This window comes from Oncorhynchus nerka, linkage group LG13 (assembly GCF_034236695.1).
Source record: "Oncorhynchus nerka isolate Pitt River linkage group LG13, Oner_Uvic_2.0, whole genome shotgun sequence".
Taxonomy (NCBI): Eukaryota; Metazoa; Chordata; class Actinopteri; order Salmoniformes; family Salmonidae; genus Oncorhynchus; species Oncorhynchus nerka.
Genome location: NC_088408.1, coordinates 26,713,443 through 26,733,284, shown reverse-complemented (window position 1 = coordinate 26,733,284; position 19,842 = coordinate 26,713,443). Strand labels below are relative to the sequence as shown.

General features: G+C 42.8%; 1 protein-coding gene across 1 annotated transcript in view; it reads left to right on the top strand.

Annotated features, from left to right (window-relative positions):
- The window catches only part of LOC115139275 (ras-related protein Rab-32-like), a 30,922-nt gene extending 11,329 nt beyond the window's left edge, over window positions 1–19,593 (top strand). Inside the window, exons 2-3 of the mRNA XM_029676465.2 lie at window positions 7,420–7,697; window positions 18,228–19,593. Of these exons, the coding sequence (XP_029532325.1) occupies window positions 7,420–7,697; window positions 18,228–18,377 (428 nt within the window). The 3' untranslated portion in view covers window positions 18,378–19,593. The remainder of the gene's footprint in view (window positions 1–7,419; window positions 7,698–18,227) is intronic.
- The last annotated feature ends 249 nt before the right edge of the window (window positions 19,594–19,842 follow it).

The window sequence follows — 19,842 nt, the reverse complement described above, 5'->3', positions numbered from 1 at the left end:
CAGCAGAATAGCAACGCTTACATATCGAACACACCATCTGAGTGGCACTGAATATTGAGCCAGGTGTTGAAGGCAAAAAGTTACATTTCCTTCTGACATCGTCTTCCCTAAGCATCTTACCTCCTTTTATGATTGCATTGAAGAAATCCATTTCCAATGGCTTTCAATAAAGTGAAGCTTATTAAGCCGGCTCCAGGTTGATTCCATGCCAGCATGACATCTTCAGTGTGTAGGTACAAACCTTTTTCATTCAAAGCAATCGATGAGCACCAGTGTTGCTACTCATCTGCCAATCAGGGATCTGGCTTCCCTTGTCTACAAGTTACATTCACAAAGAAGTACAGAATTCTAGGGTATGGATGCAGGCACGAAGGGTAATTGGGGGGCATCAGGTGCAAACTCTTAATGAAGAGTAGGTGTCTACTCACTTCGATACATTATATATATTTATGAGATAGCTTTCCACAAAGGACCTCCGCATCGGCCGTTCTTAAATGTGTGGGGCTAACTCATAAATGATATGCAAAATATGATATGGACACTGTCCTTGAACAATGGTCTAAATTTGGCCGGTAGGAAGGAGGTCATCTAGTTGTTTAAAACATGTGGGGATACAGAGTTGAATTTATATATTCACATGGCTTCTCTTTGGAGTAATTTGTTATAATCAACTCCTCTGCTTGGTGGATTTAAAAAAAATCCTGACGCAACACAATTAATGATTAGAGTGATTTTGTTCTCGAAAGTGTTTCATACCACGGCGTACTTTCAAGGCGCGGGATGTTTTTCCAATATAAATCTTATTGCAAGAACATTGTCAAATATAAATGACTACTTTAGTAGTGAAAGTTATACATGACTTTAACTCATAGGTCCTAGAAGTCTGTGGGCATACAAGTACATTTTGTTATGATCCTACATGAGGTACATGATCTACCTGAGAAACATCCTTTTATTAATGTCTCTTTTCTCTCTCTGACCACATCTGATCAAACCAATATGTTTGGTAGATTTCTTGATCGTTTTCTAGGTAAATAGAAGGTGGAGTCTGATAGTATATGCCAGTGCTTATTGACGAAGACGTGATGCCATTACGGCTGTCATTGAAAGTAAGTAAACAGTTTACAGAAAACGGTTTCTTTGGTTTTTGTTGGGATTTATTAAGTAACTGGCTTCAGTTCAAGCTTTTAACTTGTTTTGGAGCTTCATCAAGCCAGGTCTCGGGGTGTCCTCGAGCTGAAATGCTCAAGGAGAGAATTCTTACTGTCCATCGTATTCTTCCTCTGTGTCACAGATATGCAATGCAGTCTATGAAGTTGGCTGACTAGTAAGTAAACCTCTTTTTTAGGGGGAGAGGATGGTACAGTAACTACCATCTGTCAGTATGGTATTTTCATCTGTAGGTTTTCTGTAGTATTTAGAGATTATACATTTCTTAGGTTACAAAAAAGGGACAGAGTTGATATTCTTTTCCATAGTGAAGGAAATTGATTGTACCCTAGAGTTAATATAATTAAGAGATTCATTTTAATTTAATTTCGGATCCCGTCCAGATCATAAAGAAATCGTCTACATCAGGGGTGGGAAAAACTCCAGTCCGCAGGGGCCTGATTGGTGTCACACTTTTGCCCCAGTCCCAGCTAACACACCTGATTCCAATAATCAACTAATCATGATCTTCAGTTAAAAATGCAATTTGTTTAATCAGTTGTGGATGCTAGGGATGTGGACAGAGTGTGACACCACTCCTGCCCTGAGGACTAGAGTTGCCAATGTCTGGTCTATAGCGGGTCCAATATTTGACATGCTCTTTGTATGGATTATTTTCATACATTTAAATCCAAAGAGATTTGCGCAATTAGGGGCTAATGGGGTTCCCTTCGCTGTTCCAAAGGTCTGTAGGTAGTAATATTAGTCAAATACAAAATAATTTTTAGTGAGCACTAGTTGCGCAAGTGCCTTCAAATTATATAATTGAACAAGGCATCCGTGGTCGGAGAGGAAGAATTTGAGGATCTCCATCATTCGTAATATTGGTGTATAATGATGAGACACCGAGTGACTGGCCAATTTCCTTAATTAATTACTGGTATACTTTGTTATTTCGATATATAGTCAGTGGTGTCTTTTAAACAGGATGGCAACTGCATGTTGGAAGAATGTTAAACATGCTTTTTACATTTTGTATCACACATCTTTTTTTTGAAAATCATTCAAGTTTGTCCGACACACTGAATTCTTCCACTGCTATATCTATCGCTACATCTGCCATCATTGAAGTCGTTTGTGTTGACGAGGGGCGTTGTACAAAACAGTTAACAGCGATTGAATCGTCTAACCAATCAGAGTATCAGAATTTTCAAAACGTTGCTTTACTTGCGTGTGTTCTGGCTCTGGTCCAACCCATCAGTTTCTGGGACCAATCAGACAATCCATTTTCCCATTCACTGTTTTGGTGGTGCTCATAAAATGTATCAGAAGTTTAAAAGTAGCAGAGAGCTCACTGTAGTCTGACTACAGTGAATAGAGAGAGACAAGGCCATGTGCAGGGAACATTTCATAACATCTTACTTGACTTTTGCACAGTGGTGAAAAGAGGAAGAACAATGAAAAGGAGTTTCACTGCTTTGTCACTCACAACCTGGAGACAGGTTCACATACTATACATACCAAACTTAGAAAGTTAGCTTTTTGCGAAAACAGACTTCTAAAGTTCGGTATTTACAGTATGTGGACCTGTTTTGAGGTTGGGAGTGAAAACCACATAAAATCGAATCAAAATGTTTTGTCACATGCGCCGAATACAACATGTTCTTCCCAACAATGCAGAGTACAAAAAATTGTAACTCAGAGGAAAAGCATACACAAGAATGGGGCTATACGGAATGGGGCTATACGGAATGGGGCTATACAGAATGGGGCTATACGGAATGGGGCTATACAGAATGGGGCTATACGGAATGGGGCTATACGGAATGGGGCTATACGGAATGGGGCTATACGGAATGGGGCTATACGGAATGGGGCTATACGGAATGGGGCTATACGGAATGGGGCTATACGGAATGGGGCTATACGGAATGGGGCTATACGGAATGGGGCTATACGGAATGGGGCTATACGGAATGGGGCTATATGTAGCAGTACCAGATCAATGTGCAGGAGGGGTATGATGTATTGGCGTGGGAAAGTGACTAGGCATCAGGATAGGTAATAATAAGAGAGTAGCCTTCAGAAGCTTCTCAATGTACCAATCCTCTCTCGTCTCTCATCAACAAATAGCTGACATTTTGAAAGTATTAGAGTACCTCTGTCTGTATCCATCTGATGTGTGTGGTAATTTATATATATTTACATTTCTTTTTTTTACTGAATCATCTGCTTCTCTGAGTCTTATTTAGTAAATGCTTTATTTTCTAAAGTTGTTGCCAGCAGGCATGCCAGCTAAAGTAGTTAGGCAGGCTAGCTACTCTAACTTGATTGATAGCCTGAAATGGCTTCTTGGTAGCTAGTTATGAGGTTGGTACATGGGGAGTCTCTGGGCAGCTAAAGCCAACTTCATTAAATGTCTAGGTGGCTAGTGGTATTACAGAGAAACGACAACATTTTTACATTTAAAAAATATGTATATATTAAAAAGGACATCTGAGGGCTTGACACCTGTTTTAGTTACCCTTTAAAATAAAGTGATACCCGAGAAATATGCTCGGAAAACGTTTAATGAAGTGAGGTTTTTTATTTCTGTATTCCTCTTCTAAGACTTCTTCTCTTGGATCTCTGGGCACCAAAAGGCCTGTAAATTAAAGCCTTTATTTCAATCCATCATCTCGCCTTCCCACTGTGCCGTGTCCCCAGTGAATTCACCTGGGGTTAAACCGACTAAATTTAGACCCTCAATTATGAGCAATTACTGAGCAGGCCTGTAGGCCCCTCAGTGTATTGACTCCCTCACTCACACCCGCACTGTGACACGCAGTTTCCAAACGTAGCTGGGTAAGTACCTGTAATGAAGTGAAACTGCAGGGGGAGAAACTGCCGTCACGGTTCCTGAAACGGCTCTCTTTATTCAGTGTTTAACTTGGATGCAGTGGAGACTAGTTCTGTGCAGTGAGATGAGCTACTCCTCATTCTTTAATTGGATTGTGTGCAGCAGCAGCAATGTCCATTTCTGTTGTAACTTACATGTGTTCAGACTGCAACCATTTTTAAACACTGCCACGGCATTATCCTTCTAATTTGATGTCCACGTTCCAACACAGTTATTTCTTGGATGGTCATTTTAGAATTAGGGGAGTAGGTAACCATGAGTTATGCAACCCCTTAAAATATTGGCATTGGCATTGGCCACCTGCGCTCAGAGCTGGTACATACTAGTTTGTTGTTTGTGGAACTGGCAATTAGACCATAAATCAATCATTCACCAGGCTCAGATGTATCAAAACCAACTGAACTGTTGCCATATTAGCATAGCAACCTGCCAGATCTCTCCAATAACATACCATGGCTGCTCTATTGTCTTCTAATGTGACTCTCTCGCTCTCTCGCTCTCTCTGTGTGTGTTTCTGTCACTCTCTGCCTGTCTCTCTCTCTCTCTGTGTGTGTGTGTTTCTGTCACTCTCTGCCTGTCTCTACATCCGTGCCCACATGGTTGTAAACAGCCGTATAGACACGCGGACATGGTTGTAAACAGCCGTACAGACACGCGGACATGGTTGTAAACAGCCGTACAGACACGCGGACATGGTTGTAAACAGCCGTACAGACACGCGGACATGGTTGTAAACTGCCGTACAGACACGCGGACATGGTTGTAAACAGCCGTACAGACACGCGGACATGGTTGTAAACAGCCGTACAGACACGCGGACATGGTTGTAAACAGCCGTACAGACACGCGGACATGGTTGTAAACAGCCGTACAGACACGCGGACATGGTTGTAAACAGCCGTACAGACACGCGGACATGGTTGTAAACTGCCGTACAGACACGCGGACATGGTTGTAAACTGCCGTACAGACACGCGGACATGGTTGTAAACAGCCGTACAGACACGCGGACATGGTTGTAAACAGCCGTACAGACACGAGGACATGGTTGTAAACAGCCGTACAGACACGCGGACATGGTTGTAAACAGCCGTACAGACACGCGGACATGGTTGTAAACAGCCGTATAGACACGCGGACATGGTTGTAAACAGCCGTACAGACACGCGGACATGGTTGTAAACAGCCGTACAGACACGCGGACATGGTTGTAAACAGCCGTACAGACACGCGGACATGGTTGTAAACAGCCGTATAGACACGCGGACATGGTTGTAAACAGCCGTACAGACAGGCGGACATGGTTGTAAACAGCCGTACAGACATGGAACTGAGAGCATTCTAAACATTATTCCTGAACATTCTGGGATGCGTGAACAGAACATCCCAGAACAATCTGAAGTCTTGTATGTTCCATTCCGACTAAGTATTCTGCTGAGAGACGGCAGAGGTGTGGATTCGCAAGAGCTCAGATATGGGAGGATGATCACAGCTCTGTCTGTTCCACTTTTTCCCTCTCTTTTTGGAATGTGTCTGTGAGGCAGTGGGGCAGGCAGCAGTGTTCAGGGTTCAGTGGAGTGCAGAAGCTCTTTCATCCCCTGATATGGCTGTCAGTCTCACACACAACCTGCCTGACACAACTGAGGAAGCCTTATGATCTGCAAATGAGACATGTAGAAGAGGCCAGAGAGAGAGAGAGAGAGAGAGAGAGAGAGAGAGAGAGAGAGAGAGAGAGAGAGAGAGAGAGAGAGAGAGAGAGAGAGAGAGAGAGAGAGAGAGAGAGAGAGAGAGAGAGAGAGAGAGAGAGAGAGAGAGAGAGAGAGAGAGAGAGAGAGAGAGAGAGAGAGAGAGAGAGAGAGAGAGAGAGAGAGAGAGAGAGAGAGAGAGAGAGAGAGAGAGAGAGAGAGAGAGAGAGAGAGAGAGAGAGAGAGAGAGAGAGAGAGAGAGAGAGAGAGAGAGAGAGAGAGAGAGAGAGAGAGAGAGAGAGAGAGCTGCATGGGTGTGGTCCTGGACCCCAAACAGGTAAAGCAGAGGTATAGTCTTCCCATTAATCCCCCGACCAAAGATTCACTTTTAATTGAGGTACGCCTCAGTGAACAATCACTCACAGGTTGATTGATTTCAGCAGTTTGTGGAGATGGGGCTCCACCTCAAATCTGTTTGCTCTAAAGGTTTTGTCCAGTGCTCATTAATGTAATTTGATGGAACTTTGTGAGAAATCTAAAAAATAGTTAGGGTCAATTTTGTTGCAATATCCCAGTGAGAAACCGAAGGGGGTGATGGGAGAACCATCCTTATATTATTGAGTACAACCCATGCTCCATGTCAACTAAAGCTTGCAGATCGAAATCCTATGCATGCAAATTGTTAATCAATGCCGCAGGCTTTTGGCCATTCATTATCAGGGTTTGCATTTTCACTACTCTCTGAGATTAATAGCTAATACACAGACTGATAATATGGCTATGGAATAATAGTCTTGCCATCGTTGTGACTGTATTTTGAGTAGTGCCTTGCTTAGACCACCCAGTATCCCGGTGGTAATTCCACTTGCTTTCACTTTGTAAAGCATCATTCCAGATTTCTCCCAGTAAGACTGGAGAGAATGGGTTCATTATTCGAGAAGGCAGATTTCTTCCTTGGCTTGAGTCTTTGGATTAGAGTCATGACAAACTAGAGAAAATGGGTCAAGATCCATTTTGGTCATTTGGTGGGGAAGGGGAACCAAAGTGAAGGCAAAACACTACTCTCACACAGCACTTTAGAGCAGGAGAATAAAATATGTTCGTCTTCTGAATGACTTTTACCTTCCTTTGTCATCTGATGAAACACTGGCAAATCCTCACTCAGTTTTATATCCATGTCTAAAACATGTACATATTCCTGGTAAACTGGGCTAATTCTCCCCAAACTGGCACCTTTAAATGTCTCAAATGGGAGTGTGGTGAGTGATTTTAGCGGAGTAATCGATCTCACAAGTGGTCCTTGTTGTGCTGTACTAACTGCGCTGGGTAATGGGGCCTGTGGAATCTCCTGTCACAGGTCTATCTGTGTGTGTACAGAAGGAAAAGACCCTGCTTTGCTGCCTCATTAGCAACACTCAAAGGCTAAGTTGCTTCCACCCCTCTATAGGCTCCTCTGTTTTGTACATTCAGGTGTCTTGTTTTTTCCTTGAATCTTTCTGATGTCCTCTTATGGGCTAACAGAATCTCTGCATCTGGTAACCCATTGAGCATTTGACCCAACAGCCTTTTGTTTACTAACTAGTCCATCTCCTTAGTTACTTTGACGCAGGCCTACTAGGTTTAATTGTGTACTGTACCATTGACCCATTGAGTTACTGATCGTGTTGCTTCCCTGTCCCCATGCAGGTCAGGAGCGATTTGGGAACATGACGCGGGTGTACTACAAGGAGGCGGTGGGGGCATTCGTGGTGTTTGACGTGACGAGGGGCTCCACGTTTGAGGCCGTGTCCAAATGGAAACACGACTTGGACAGCAAGGTGAAACTGGCCAATGGGAGCCCTATCCCCTCAGTGCTGCTGGCCAATAAGTGTGACCAGAAAAATGAGACCTCCAACAACACTTCCCTCATGGACAACTTCTGTAAAGAGACTGGCTTCCTGGGCTGGTTCGAGACCTCGGCCAAGGTATGACACGCACACACGAGCACTTTTAGTTAGGAGAGACAGAAGCATACCCCACCGTGCCACGCTGAGCACTTTTAGTTAGGAGAGACAGAAGCATACCCCACCGTGCCACGCTGAGCACTTTTAGTTAGGAGAGACAGAAGCATACCCCACCGTGCCACGCTGAGCACTTTTAGTTAGGAGAGACAGAAGCATACCCCACCGTGCCACGCTGAGCACTTTTAGTTAGGAGAGACAGAAGCATACCCCACCGTGCCACGCTGAGCACTTTTAGTTAGGAGAGACAGAAGCATACCCCACCGTGCCACGCTGAGCACTTTTAGTTAGGAGAGACAGAAGCATACCCCACCGTGCCACGCTGAGCACTTTTAGTTAGGAGAGACAGAAGCATACCCCACCGTGCCACACTGAGCACTTTTAGTTAGGAGAGACAGAAGCATACCCCACTGTGCCACGCTGAGCACTTTTAGTTAGGAGAGACAGAAGCATACCCCACCGTGCCACGCTGAGCACTTTTAGTTAGGAGAGACAGAAGCATACCCCACCGTGCCACGCTGAGCACTTTTAGTTAGGAGAGACAGAAGCATACCCCACCGTGCCACGCTGAGCACTTTTAGTTAGGAGAGACAGAAGCATACCCCACCGTGCCACGCTGAGCACTTTTAGTTAGGAGAGACAGAAGCATACCCCACCGTGCCACACTGAGCACTTTTAGTTAGGAGAGACAGAAGCATACCCCACTGTGCCACGCTGAGCACTTTTAGTTAGGAGAGACAGAAGCATACCCCACCGTGCCACACTGAGCACTTTTAGTTAGGAGAGACAGAAGCATACCCCACCGTGCCACGCTGAGCACTTTTAGTTAGGAGAGACAGAAGCATACCCCACCGTGCCACACTGAGCACTTTTAGTTAGGAGAGACAGAAGCATGCTCGCCAGCATCACAATAACAACCAAAATGGAAGCTGTCTTCAATGCCGTTCCAAGATATGTTAAAGGCCTTCAATTGAGTGCTTTTCCTCATCTGAAAACACTATTTTGTTTGACAACTTAAAGGAGGTTGTTAGGTAAGGCCTTTAGGGAGAAATTAAATTAGGGATCAGTGAGCAGGATTTAGTTAGTTTGTGTATGTACAGTCGTATGAAAAAGTTTGGGCACCCCTGACAATTTCCATGATTTCCATTTATAAATAATTGGGTGTTTGGATCAGCAATTTCATTTTGATCTATCAAATAACTGATGGACAGAGTAATATTTCAGTAGTGAAATTAGGTTTATTGGATTAACAGAAAATGTGCAATATGCATCAAAACAAAATTAGACAGGTGCATAAATTTGGGCCCCCCAATAGAAAAATCACATCAATATCTAGTATAGCCTTCTTTTGCTAAAATAACAGCCTCTAGACGCTTCCCATAGCCTCTAATGAGTTTCTGGATGAAGGTATTTTGGACCATTCCTCCTTACAAAACATCTCCAGTTCAGTTAGGTTTGATGGTTGCCGAGCATGGACAGCCCGCTTCAAATCATCCCACAGATTCTCAATTATATTCAGGTCTAGGGACTGGGATGGCCATTCCAGAACATTGTACTTGTTCCTCTGCATAAATGCCCGGGTAGATTTTGAGCAGTGTTTTGGGTCGTTGTCTTGTTGAAATATCCAGCCCCGGCGTAACTTCAACTTTGTGACTGATTCTTCAACATTATTCCCAAGAATCTTCTGATATTGAGTGGAATCCATGCGACCCTCAACTTTAACAAGATTCCCAGTACCGGCACTGGCCACACAGCCCCACAGCATGATGGAACCTCCACCAAATTTGACTGTGGGTAGCAAGTGTTTTTCTTGGAACGCTGTGTTCTTTTGCCGCCATGCATAACGTCCCTTGTTATGACCAAATAACTCAATATTTGCTTCATCAGTCCACAGCACCTTATTCCAAAATGAAGCTGGCTTGTCCAAATGTGCATTTGCATACCTCAAGTGACTCTGTTTGTGGCCTGTGTGCAGAAAAGGCTTCTTCCGCATCACTCTCCCATACAGCTTCTCCTTGTGCAAAGTGCGCTGAATTGTTGAACGATGCACAGTGACACCATCTGCAGCAAGAGGATGTTGTAGGTCTTTGGAGGTGGTCTGTGGGTTGTTTTTGACCGTTCTCACCATCCTTCGTCTTTGTCTCTCCGATATTTTACTTGGTCTGCCACTTCTGGCGGCCTTAACAAGAACTGTGCCTGTGGTCTTCCATTTCCTCACTATGTTCCTCACAATGGAATCTGACAGCTTAAATCTCTGCGATAGCTTTTTGTAGCCTTCCTCTAAACCATAATGTTGAATCTTTGTTTTCAGGTCATTTGAGAGTTGTTTTGAGGCCCCCATGTTGCCACTCTTCAGAGAAGAGTCAAAGAGAACAACAACTTGCAATTGGCCTTAAATACCTTTTCTCATGATTGGATGCACTTGTCTATGAAGTTCAAGACTTAATGAGCTCACCAAACCAACTGTGTGTTCCAATTAATCAGTGCTAAGTAGTTACAGGTATTCAAATCAACAGAATGACTTGACTGATTTAATTTCATACAACTTAATATTGCTACACTAAAAATCTTTGTCTGGACAATACCCCAGTACTCAGCTTTTATTAGAAAATGAATGGCATGCCACTGTGATCATTTTCTGTGACAACAGAGTAAATTATTATGCAGCCTCAGAGGGGTGCCCAAACTTTTTCATACGACAGTATGTATGCTGAACAAAAATATAAACACAACATGTAAAGTGTTGGTCCCATGTTTCATGAGCTGAAATAAAAGATCCCAGAAATGTTCCATATGCACAAAAAGCTTATTTATCTAAAATGTTGTGCACAAAAATTCTTTACATCCCTGTAAAAGAAAATTTCTCCTTTGCCAAGATAATCCATCCCCCTGGCATCTCCATCCATGTGGCATATCAAGAAGCTGATTAAACAGCATGATCATTACACAGGTGCACCTTGTGCTGGTTACAATAAAATGTGCAGTTTAGTCGCACAACACAATGTCATCTGTTTTCACTTTGTCATTATGGGGTATTGTGTGTATTGATAAGGAAAAAATATATAATTGAATCCATATAGAATAAGGCTGTAACGTAACAAAATGTGGAAAAAGGGGTCTGTATACTTTCCGAATGTACTGCAATCGGCTCTCTGTGTGAAAATGAGGTCAACTGGGGTCTGCCTGTCATGAAGCATTGGAGGGAACTCTCTCTCTCTCTGTTTGTGTGTGCGCGCCTCAATTCACTGGGGCTTTAGGTTTCTGCTTGCCCCTGTCACCTCAATTCTAATGCCCCCACAAGCCACCAACCCTGGGTAAATGACAGTTACCTCTCACACATGTCCCCCTGCAGTGTCCCTGTCCCCGACACACAGTAGCACCATTCCAGACAGACACTGTACTAGGTCTGAGCAAGGGGTCACACACACCAATGAAACAATATGGTGTATGTGTTTGAGCAGAGTTTGTTTAGGCAGTTGTAGCATTTACGCATGCGTGCGCGCACACACACACACACACACACACACACACACACACACACACACACACACACAGGGACATCCCCATTCCCTAGCCCAGTGGTTTCCAACCTTTTTAGGTTACTGCACCACCAACATATGTTTTTCTCTGCATGGAGGACCCCTGGAGTAACCCTTCCTATGCATTTTACCAGTAGGTCTATGGACTCATGAGTCTTCTCAAGTACCCCCAGTGGATAGGTAGTCCTGGTTGGGAACCACTGCGCTAGCCCATGGGGAGACCTTTTAGAGCCACACAAACTCTGTGTCTTTATCAGCTTTGAGGATGTGATACCCTCAGCGTTTCCCAGCTCTAATCCTGAGCTGTTAGACCTGTAAGAGCGTAGACATGTCCTTTGACTGATCATAGCGTGTGCCACTAGAAACCAAAGCAGGCCACTGCTATTTCAGCCCCATCTCTGCTATAGGAGAGAATTCCTCCCTGCAGAATTGGTCAAGTCCAACCTTATACAGATACTCATAATAGGCCATCATGTGTTGAATCTTGTAGCACAATCCATATTCATATCCAATGTAAAATGGCCTTCATAAAGCCACCCTGATTGTTGCAACAGCTTGATGGTCAAATACTGATGTACTGTAGAAGGTTCTGTGCTTTAAACTTGATTTCCTGTGTAATTTCTCATAGGATCACCTATTAACCTTCATTGTGAGAAAGACTATCTATGTCTGTTCAAAGCCTTGAGAATTGTGTGTGAGTGTGGGGGATTGTATGCAGTAAGCACTTCTGTCAAACAGTTCAACAGAATGGCAAACATTAGCCTTCAGGAAATTTCAGCCTTCGTGAAACGCAAAATGTCCCTGCTTGCTGAATTTACTTTTCTGTCATCACCTGCAGCTGTGCATACGCATGTGAGTGTGTGTGTGTGTTCATGTGAGTGACAGAAGGTGTGCTAGTACCCAGCATGCACCAGCACATGTTCCTGAGATAAATAACTCTATTAGGGGACATAACTCAGATGGTTGGCATGGAGCGCTGGCTGTGAAGGCACGTACCACACGTGTGTTTTAGAGACATGTCTGCTCTTATTTTGTGCTGAACCTCTATTCCAACAACCATCTCCTTAAATATGAGACTCAAGGGAAATATCACTCTCTCTCTTTCTGCTTCTCGCTGTCTTTCTCTATTTACCTCTCTCCATCGATCCCCCTCCTTCTCTCCCTTTCTCCTTCCCTTCCTCGTCTGTCTTTCTCTCCCTCTCTAACATGAAAGGCTCTCTGAAGAGCTCACCAGCCTCATGTTTCTGAATTACTGAGGAATTCAGAAAAAACTACTTGGCTCTAGGGAACCGACCAACTACACCGCAGATATACTGTAGCAACCAGGAAAAATAGACTCAAAACAACAAACAAAACGCTAGTTGAACTTGTTACAAGACAAAGTATACCACCCCACGTTCATGGACACACATGCAGTTTGCCCTAGACATTCACACTTCAGTTGATGCTCAGTAATGCGTTGGCCATGTTAGCCATACAGGATTCATATTTTTATTATACATTTTTTGTATTGAATTTTCAAAACATACAATCTACCTGCAATGTAGCCACTCAACAATTACATTTAGTCATCTAGCAGACACTCCCATCCAGAGCGACCCACAGGAGCAACCAGGGTCAAGTGCCCCTCCCCACACAGTTCACCGAGAGATGCCCCTCAACCATCCGAGATCTCCCCTTCCATTACTATATGGACTTCGCTTTGTGCACGGGGCATGCTGAAGCAGAAAGGGCCTTCCCCAAACTGTTGCCACAAAGTTGGGAGCACAGAATCGTCTAGAATGTCATTGTATGCTGTAGGAACTAAGGAGCCTAGCCCAAACCATGAAAAACAGCCCCAGACCATTATTCCTACTCCACCACTCTTTACAGTTGGCACTATGCATTGGAGAAGGTAGTGTTCTCCTGGCATCCGCCAAACTCAGATTTATCCGTCGGACTGCCAGATGGTGATGCGTGATTTATCACTCCAGAGAACTCGTTTCCACTGCTCCAGAGTCCAATGGCAGCAAGCTTTATACCACTCTAGCCGATGCTTGGCATTGCACATGGTGATCCTAGGCTTGTGTGCGGCTGCTCGGTCATGGAAACCCATTTCATAAAGCTCCCGACGAACAGTTCTTGTGCTGACGTTTCTTCCAGAGGGAGTTTGGAACTCGTAGTGAGTTGCAACCGAGGACAGACAATTTTTACTCGCTTCAGCACTCGGCGGTCAAGTTCTGTGAGCTTGTGTGGCCTACCACTTCGCGGCTGAGCCGCTGTTGCTCCTAGACGTTTCCACTTCACAATAACAGCACTTACAGTTGACCGGGGCAGTTCTAGCAGGGCAGAAATGTTACGAACTGACTTGTTGGAAAGGTGGCATATGACGGTGCCACATTGAAAGTCACTGAGCTTTTCAGTAAGGCCATTCTATTGTCATTGTTTGTCTATGGAGATTGCAGGGATGTGTGCTCAATTTTATACACCTGTCAACAATGGATGTGACTGAAATAGACTTCCACTAATTTGAAAGGGTGTCCACATACTTTTGTATATATAGTGTATCTTTCAACAATGCTGTGATGTTTAACATACAATTTGAATCTATCAAATAATAGAATCCACAGATTGTGAGTTGAAGATAAATACTTATACTAAAAGTATTAGTATATTAGTAATTTACTGAACAGGTCTCTCCAAATCTCCCAACAATGCTATTTCTACAGTCAATTTTACATTTAATATTATGCTTTTTCAGTCATTCCTGAACCTGAAACCAGAAACAGGCTACCTGAGGGCAATACCAGACAAATGGTCTATTGATTCAGTTCAACAAAATCTGCAGAGCTGCTGTGATTCTATGCCCCAAATATTCAAGAATTTTCTATATATAGTTTTAGCTAAAAAGCACAAAGTCTTGAATCTTGCAACGTTTTATATATCAACTCATACACTTTGTACCATGTAAATCGGTAAATCAAAAATCTCTTCCCAGCTATTTTGCAATCTGTATGGCGCAGCCGTCAACATCCTGGTCCTCAAAATGAAACCGGTATACTTTCCTATTTATTATATTTTTGTTATTCTGACAGTTTTTTTGGGGGGGTAGTGCTGTAATCTTGGATTGAGCAGACCTTCCCATACAATTCCAATAGCTCCATGAAAGACAGAACTCTACCATTCTAATATAATTTAAAAACAAAATAATTATTTGTTAAAATATATTTTCTGGGGGATGAAATTGCTCTGCATTGCTGGTTTGAAAAAGAGATACTTTGAACATGGTTTCATTTTCAATTAATCGAAAATGAGACAGCAATCTGCACAAAGGCAATTTTTAAACAAGGGATGAGCTTTTCTTAGTATCTACTTGAGAACCATTTTGGGTTAAAGTAAAACTTTTGTATAAGTGAAGCTTTTAGAGGTTTAGTGCTTTTACATTTAATAATCTCAGCCTACCCAGTTCATATTCATTTTATAGATAGGCACGCTTCATCTTGTCTGGTTTAGCGTCCCAGATAAAGTGAAATATGATTTGAATAACGAATCAGGAGTAGGCAGTGCCATAAGTGAGTAAACTGAGATATGACTAAGGAGTTAATCTGTGTAATTTTCCCATTAAATAGACAGGTATTTACCTCAGGATCTTGTCTATTTTTACTAGTTTTCTATTGAAATTCATTGTAGAGAGCTTATTTATAGCTTTTGTGATATGAATACCAAGTACATCTACTTCACCGTCAGCCCATTTATAGGTAAGCTGCAGGGTAATATAAAAATGTTGTGTTTTTAAAGATAAAATACATAATATGGTACACTTAGCATAATTAGGTTTTAGTCCAGAGAGGCCAGAAAAGTTATATCTTCAATGAGACATTTCAGAGATCTTGCTTGCAGACTTAATATAGAACTTCAGTCAACGGCATACATGGACACCTTTGTTTTTAAGCCTTGGATTTCTAATCATCTAATATTGTTATTTGATCTGATTTTAATAGCTAGCATTTCGAAGTCCATAATGAATAGATATGGTGACCACGGACAACCTTGTTTAACTCCTCTTCACAGTTCAAAACTATCTGAGAAGTAGCCGCTATTTACTATTTTACACATGGGTTTGCTATACATTTGAAGAAGAGACTCACCAAGATTAGGAAAAATCCAGGCATTTATATATACAGTCCATATATAAAAAGCCTTTAAAAAATCTTCTATGAATACCAGGCCTGGCTTCTTAGATGTTTATTCTTCTATTTCTAGTAGTTGTTATACAGTATATTGTCTTCAATGTATCATTCATGTAAAAAAAACTGTCTGATCAGGATGAATAAAATCTGGTATAACCTCTAATTCTGAGTGTTAGGCATTTCACTACCTTGAAAATTTAAACATTTACTGTGAACACTGAGGCTGTACCCGCTTTTAAGTTACAATTTTAACAGTGGCCAAGTAGACGACTGGCTATTTGATCATAATGTAGGCCTACCAGAGTGTTGCCTACTATCAAAAACAATGGCTAAAATGCATCCCGTAACATTTTAACATGGAAATAGCTGTTCTCATTCAGCCTAAAGTAGCAGCCAATGTGTTGTGTTCAATGTAGGCCTACATTCCATGAGACTTTTGGAAAAAAACAAAACATGCAGAGCTTGACATTAGCCTGTTTATCCACTTGTCTTTCAGACAAGGAGGTGACTGAAAATGTTGTTTGATGCAAGAAACCGCTTTACAAAATAAAATGCATTATTTTCATGCCCTATGAGCTAAATCTGCACATGTGGCTACATGCAGCTCTCGCGTTGATCTTAAAACAAGTGCATCTACTCACAACCGCTCATGCTGTAAACACAGTCCAGTTCAATGTAAATGGCACAGTTCCTATAATGGCAATGGTCTATTTGCATATAGGCCTACTGCAGCTCTGAATTGTTTATGCCACACTGGTCTGTGTAGACGAGTATGGGCTGAGTAGTGCATGTCAATGCAATAGAATCCTACTCCGATGCGTTCTGCCTACAACAACATCTCTTGCATAGTTCATTTGTTTTGGTATGTTGCATTGAAAGTGGCTAATATTGAGCTGATTCGATCACAATTGCCACAGTAAAGGGAAACGTCGATTAGTGTCGATTTAACTAGAAGTGGTCACCAAGTCAAAATGCAAGCCGAGATCTACCACTCAGATTTTAACATGATTAAAGCCTATTCAACATTAACTAATTAAAAACAGAACTGTTGCAATGAAGTTTGTGCAGTAAGCTATAGGCACAATACAATACCACCGCATATTGGCTTTGCTTGAATTGCCCTGCCAATGCATAGTTTTTCGGGCCTTTGAAAAAATTATATTACAACATTTGAGGTATGATCACACCAGTAATAGATCTGATGTTGTATTACTTGTGAAGCACAGCTGAGTCAGCATACATTTAAATAAGTTGCTTTTTATTTTATTGGGCTGATTGTGCCTGCATCTCAGCAGAGGGTGAGAGCAGCAGACTGAGGGTCCACCTCTCAACATCCCTCCGCTCTCCCTGACCAAAAAGGAGCACCGTCTTCCATATGATGGTGAAACTCGAGTCGCACCGCATTATTTCCGCCTCATGCACAAATTCATGCGACTCCTATTGAACAGAAAAAGTTAAATATTCCTCCATATTAAAAAAGACCCAAGTCGTTAATAATAACAACAATGCAAGCTTAAAAGATACACTTTCATTACTGCTGCAGTGCTTGTTGTAGTGATGAGGGGAAATAGGAAGAACGTGCATTTTATGGTTTTTAGCGTGATCGACCAGTTGGTGACCACTGCTCTAGAGAGTGAAGTTCAATCTCGTGCTTTCTCTCTGTGGATATTGTAGCTTGTATGGCTCCCTGGGCAAAGCCCCCCCTTCAGCACCGCCGCTGCCACGGCAAAAAAATGGCCCCTTTCTGCATTAACTGAATTATTACACTTACCCTATTGCTAACAAAAAACACAAATAGAATAACACACTTATAAAGAAGAGAACCTGATTATTACACTATTGCACTTCAAACAAGAAACACAAACTAAATTGCACAACTAATTGCATTACTAATTGCATTTGTACTGTACAAAGTTAGAGGTGCGTTATTTAATAGATTCCCCCGCTTCCAGTGGGGGAGACCTAATGTCAACCTATTTCCCCCCCCCCCCCCCATCTCGTACATCTGAGTGGGAGACCTTCCCAGGCAGTAGCCTGCCTGGCTCACAAACTAGAATCAGGGCTCCCACTCCGACAAGGTTAATTGACCCACAGTTCCACACGGTGACATGATATCATTGACGTGACGTGCAAATGAGCAATAGAAAACCGATTGCGCACATTTTTTGTGCGGGGGCCCTGTGCCGCCCCCGGCAAGATGGCGGCTGTCCATGTCGCCTATACCTAAATCCGCCACTGCTCTATGGGCTAATATTTCTCTGCGGCAGTCCCGGGCGCATGCACAGCTTAGAGGGAAAATTGGTCACCCTGTGAAGCGTTGGCCAAGCATTCAGAAGCACGCCTCAGGCTACAGTCCCTAAAGGTTGGGGAAGGCACACGGGTCAAATGACTTTCTGTGACATCTTGTGGTCAGGACATCAACTGTTGGACAGCTCAGAGAGAGACCCTGCATCGTTCCATCATTTTCTTCATTTTCTCTACCATAAACTCTCTAAACATAAACATCCATATGTCATGGGGAAGGTGGTCATCTTGAGTTGACAGCTGAGAACATAACTTATTTTACTTGGATAGAGGAGAAAGCTAGAGAAATAACCAGTGGTTTATATATTTTTTTGACTAATGTTCTGTGTAACAAATGGATGCGGCCAAACCGGTTTCACCAATGTTGCCACCAATTAGGTAACTGCCAAAACCAATATCCCCCAGCAACTGTATTCGTGTTTTCATGTGAATTGATATGACCTTTAACCCTAAGCCTGTTTACTTTGTTTTACCTTTCCCAGGACAACATCAACGTGGATGAGGCAGCTCGGTTCCTGGTGGAGAACATCCTGCTGAATGACAAGGGCCTGCCGTACGAGGAGAGCAACGGAGACCGCATCAAACTGGACCAGGAGACGATGGCTGCCGAGAGTAAGTCAGGCTGCTGCTAGCAGTGAGGACTCCTTCTGTGTCCACCCTCTGGCTCGCACCCCAGCCCGCCTCACACAGAAGGCCTAGAGGTCAAGGACTGGGTCTCCGAGCCCCCCCCTACCGCAGCCCCCATCTTCTGTCTCTACTATCACAACAGGGGCTGCTGTTCAGGGAGGGTGTGACCCTGAACCCAATTCCTCACTCCAAGCTGTTATTACTATGGACTTCCTAACTTCTAACCCCCCCATGCGGAAGGGGTACTGTCCAGGGAGTGGGTCCCGGCAGATCTCAACCCACTGACTCTGGACCCTGCCAACCCCATCCCAACACCCCACGTTTCCCCCCCTCCTTGCCCCCAGACGTGATCTATAGTGCCCTCCCTGATGCTCTGTGTTATGAGGCTCTGGTTCTGGAAGACAGAGGAGCACCCTGATGGAGGTGACATTAGATATAGAAACTTACCCTCTTACCATTACCAGTATGTTCTCATTGTTCTGACACTGTTGTCACAATCACGCATGTAACTGTCATGTTTCATATGGTGCCAAGAGGTTTAAAAAGAATAATAATGTTAAGGTGTGAACAAAGGTGGGACTAAGGCTGTGGTATAACTAATATGTTTTTGTCTGTTTTTTATCATGATGATCTGTGTACTGTTTGAGTGTTCTAGACAATGCTAGTCACACATAAGTCTTGAAAGAAAAAAAAATAACAGAGGGTACCATAGGATAGATCAGTTTTAATATTGCAGATAATTTGATAGAACCTAAAATCTAATAGTTTGCATAATTTCTAATCCCGTTTATTTTTACCCAACACTACCACCCCTGCCCAGATTGGAGTAAACTCACGAACAACAATACTTTATCTGCTCAACAATACTTATACTGCTACTTACAGCTTTCACATGTACGGTGCATGTAGTTAACTAATTATACATATATTCCTAATTTCCTCTTTCTGCAGTTGCTGGATTTTCACTTGATGTCTTTGTGATAGATGTACTCTTTTGTACTAAGAGGTGTATTTTTTTAAACATTGTGTTTGATCATGGATGTATAATTCCTTGTGAGGTACAAAAAGCATCAGGCAGGGGAGTGAACCATCCCTCTGCCCAGGAAGTTGAGTATCATAGGCAAGTGTAAATGCTTTTTTAAAGTGCTGGGTCTATCAAATGTATGTGACATTATACATTGAATCAACTACAAGAACAAAAAATAAAACATTTCAATTGCATGTTTTGTCATCTTGGCTTAATCCTTTATTAGTGACAATATTTAACAGAATGGAATTGAAAGTGTGTGTTAATGAAAACACTAGTAGGAGGTGATCCCTCAAGGCTCAACATAGGAGGAACTGAATGTGATCAGAGAAATGGAAATTCACGTTATAAAATGTTTCACAACATAATTTGCTGGTCTCGTGTGTGTGTGTGTGTGTGTGTGTGAGGCATGGCCATGCGGTATCACTTAGGGGAGGCTGTGT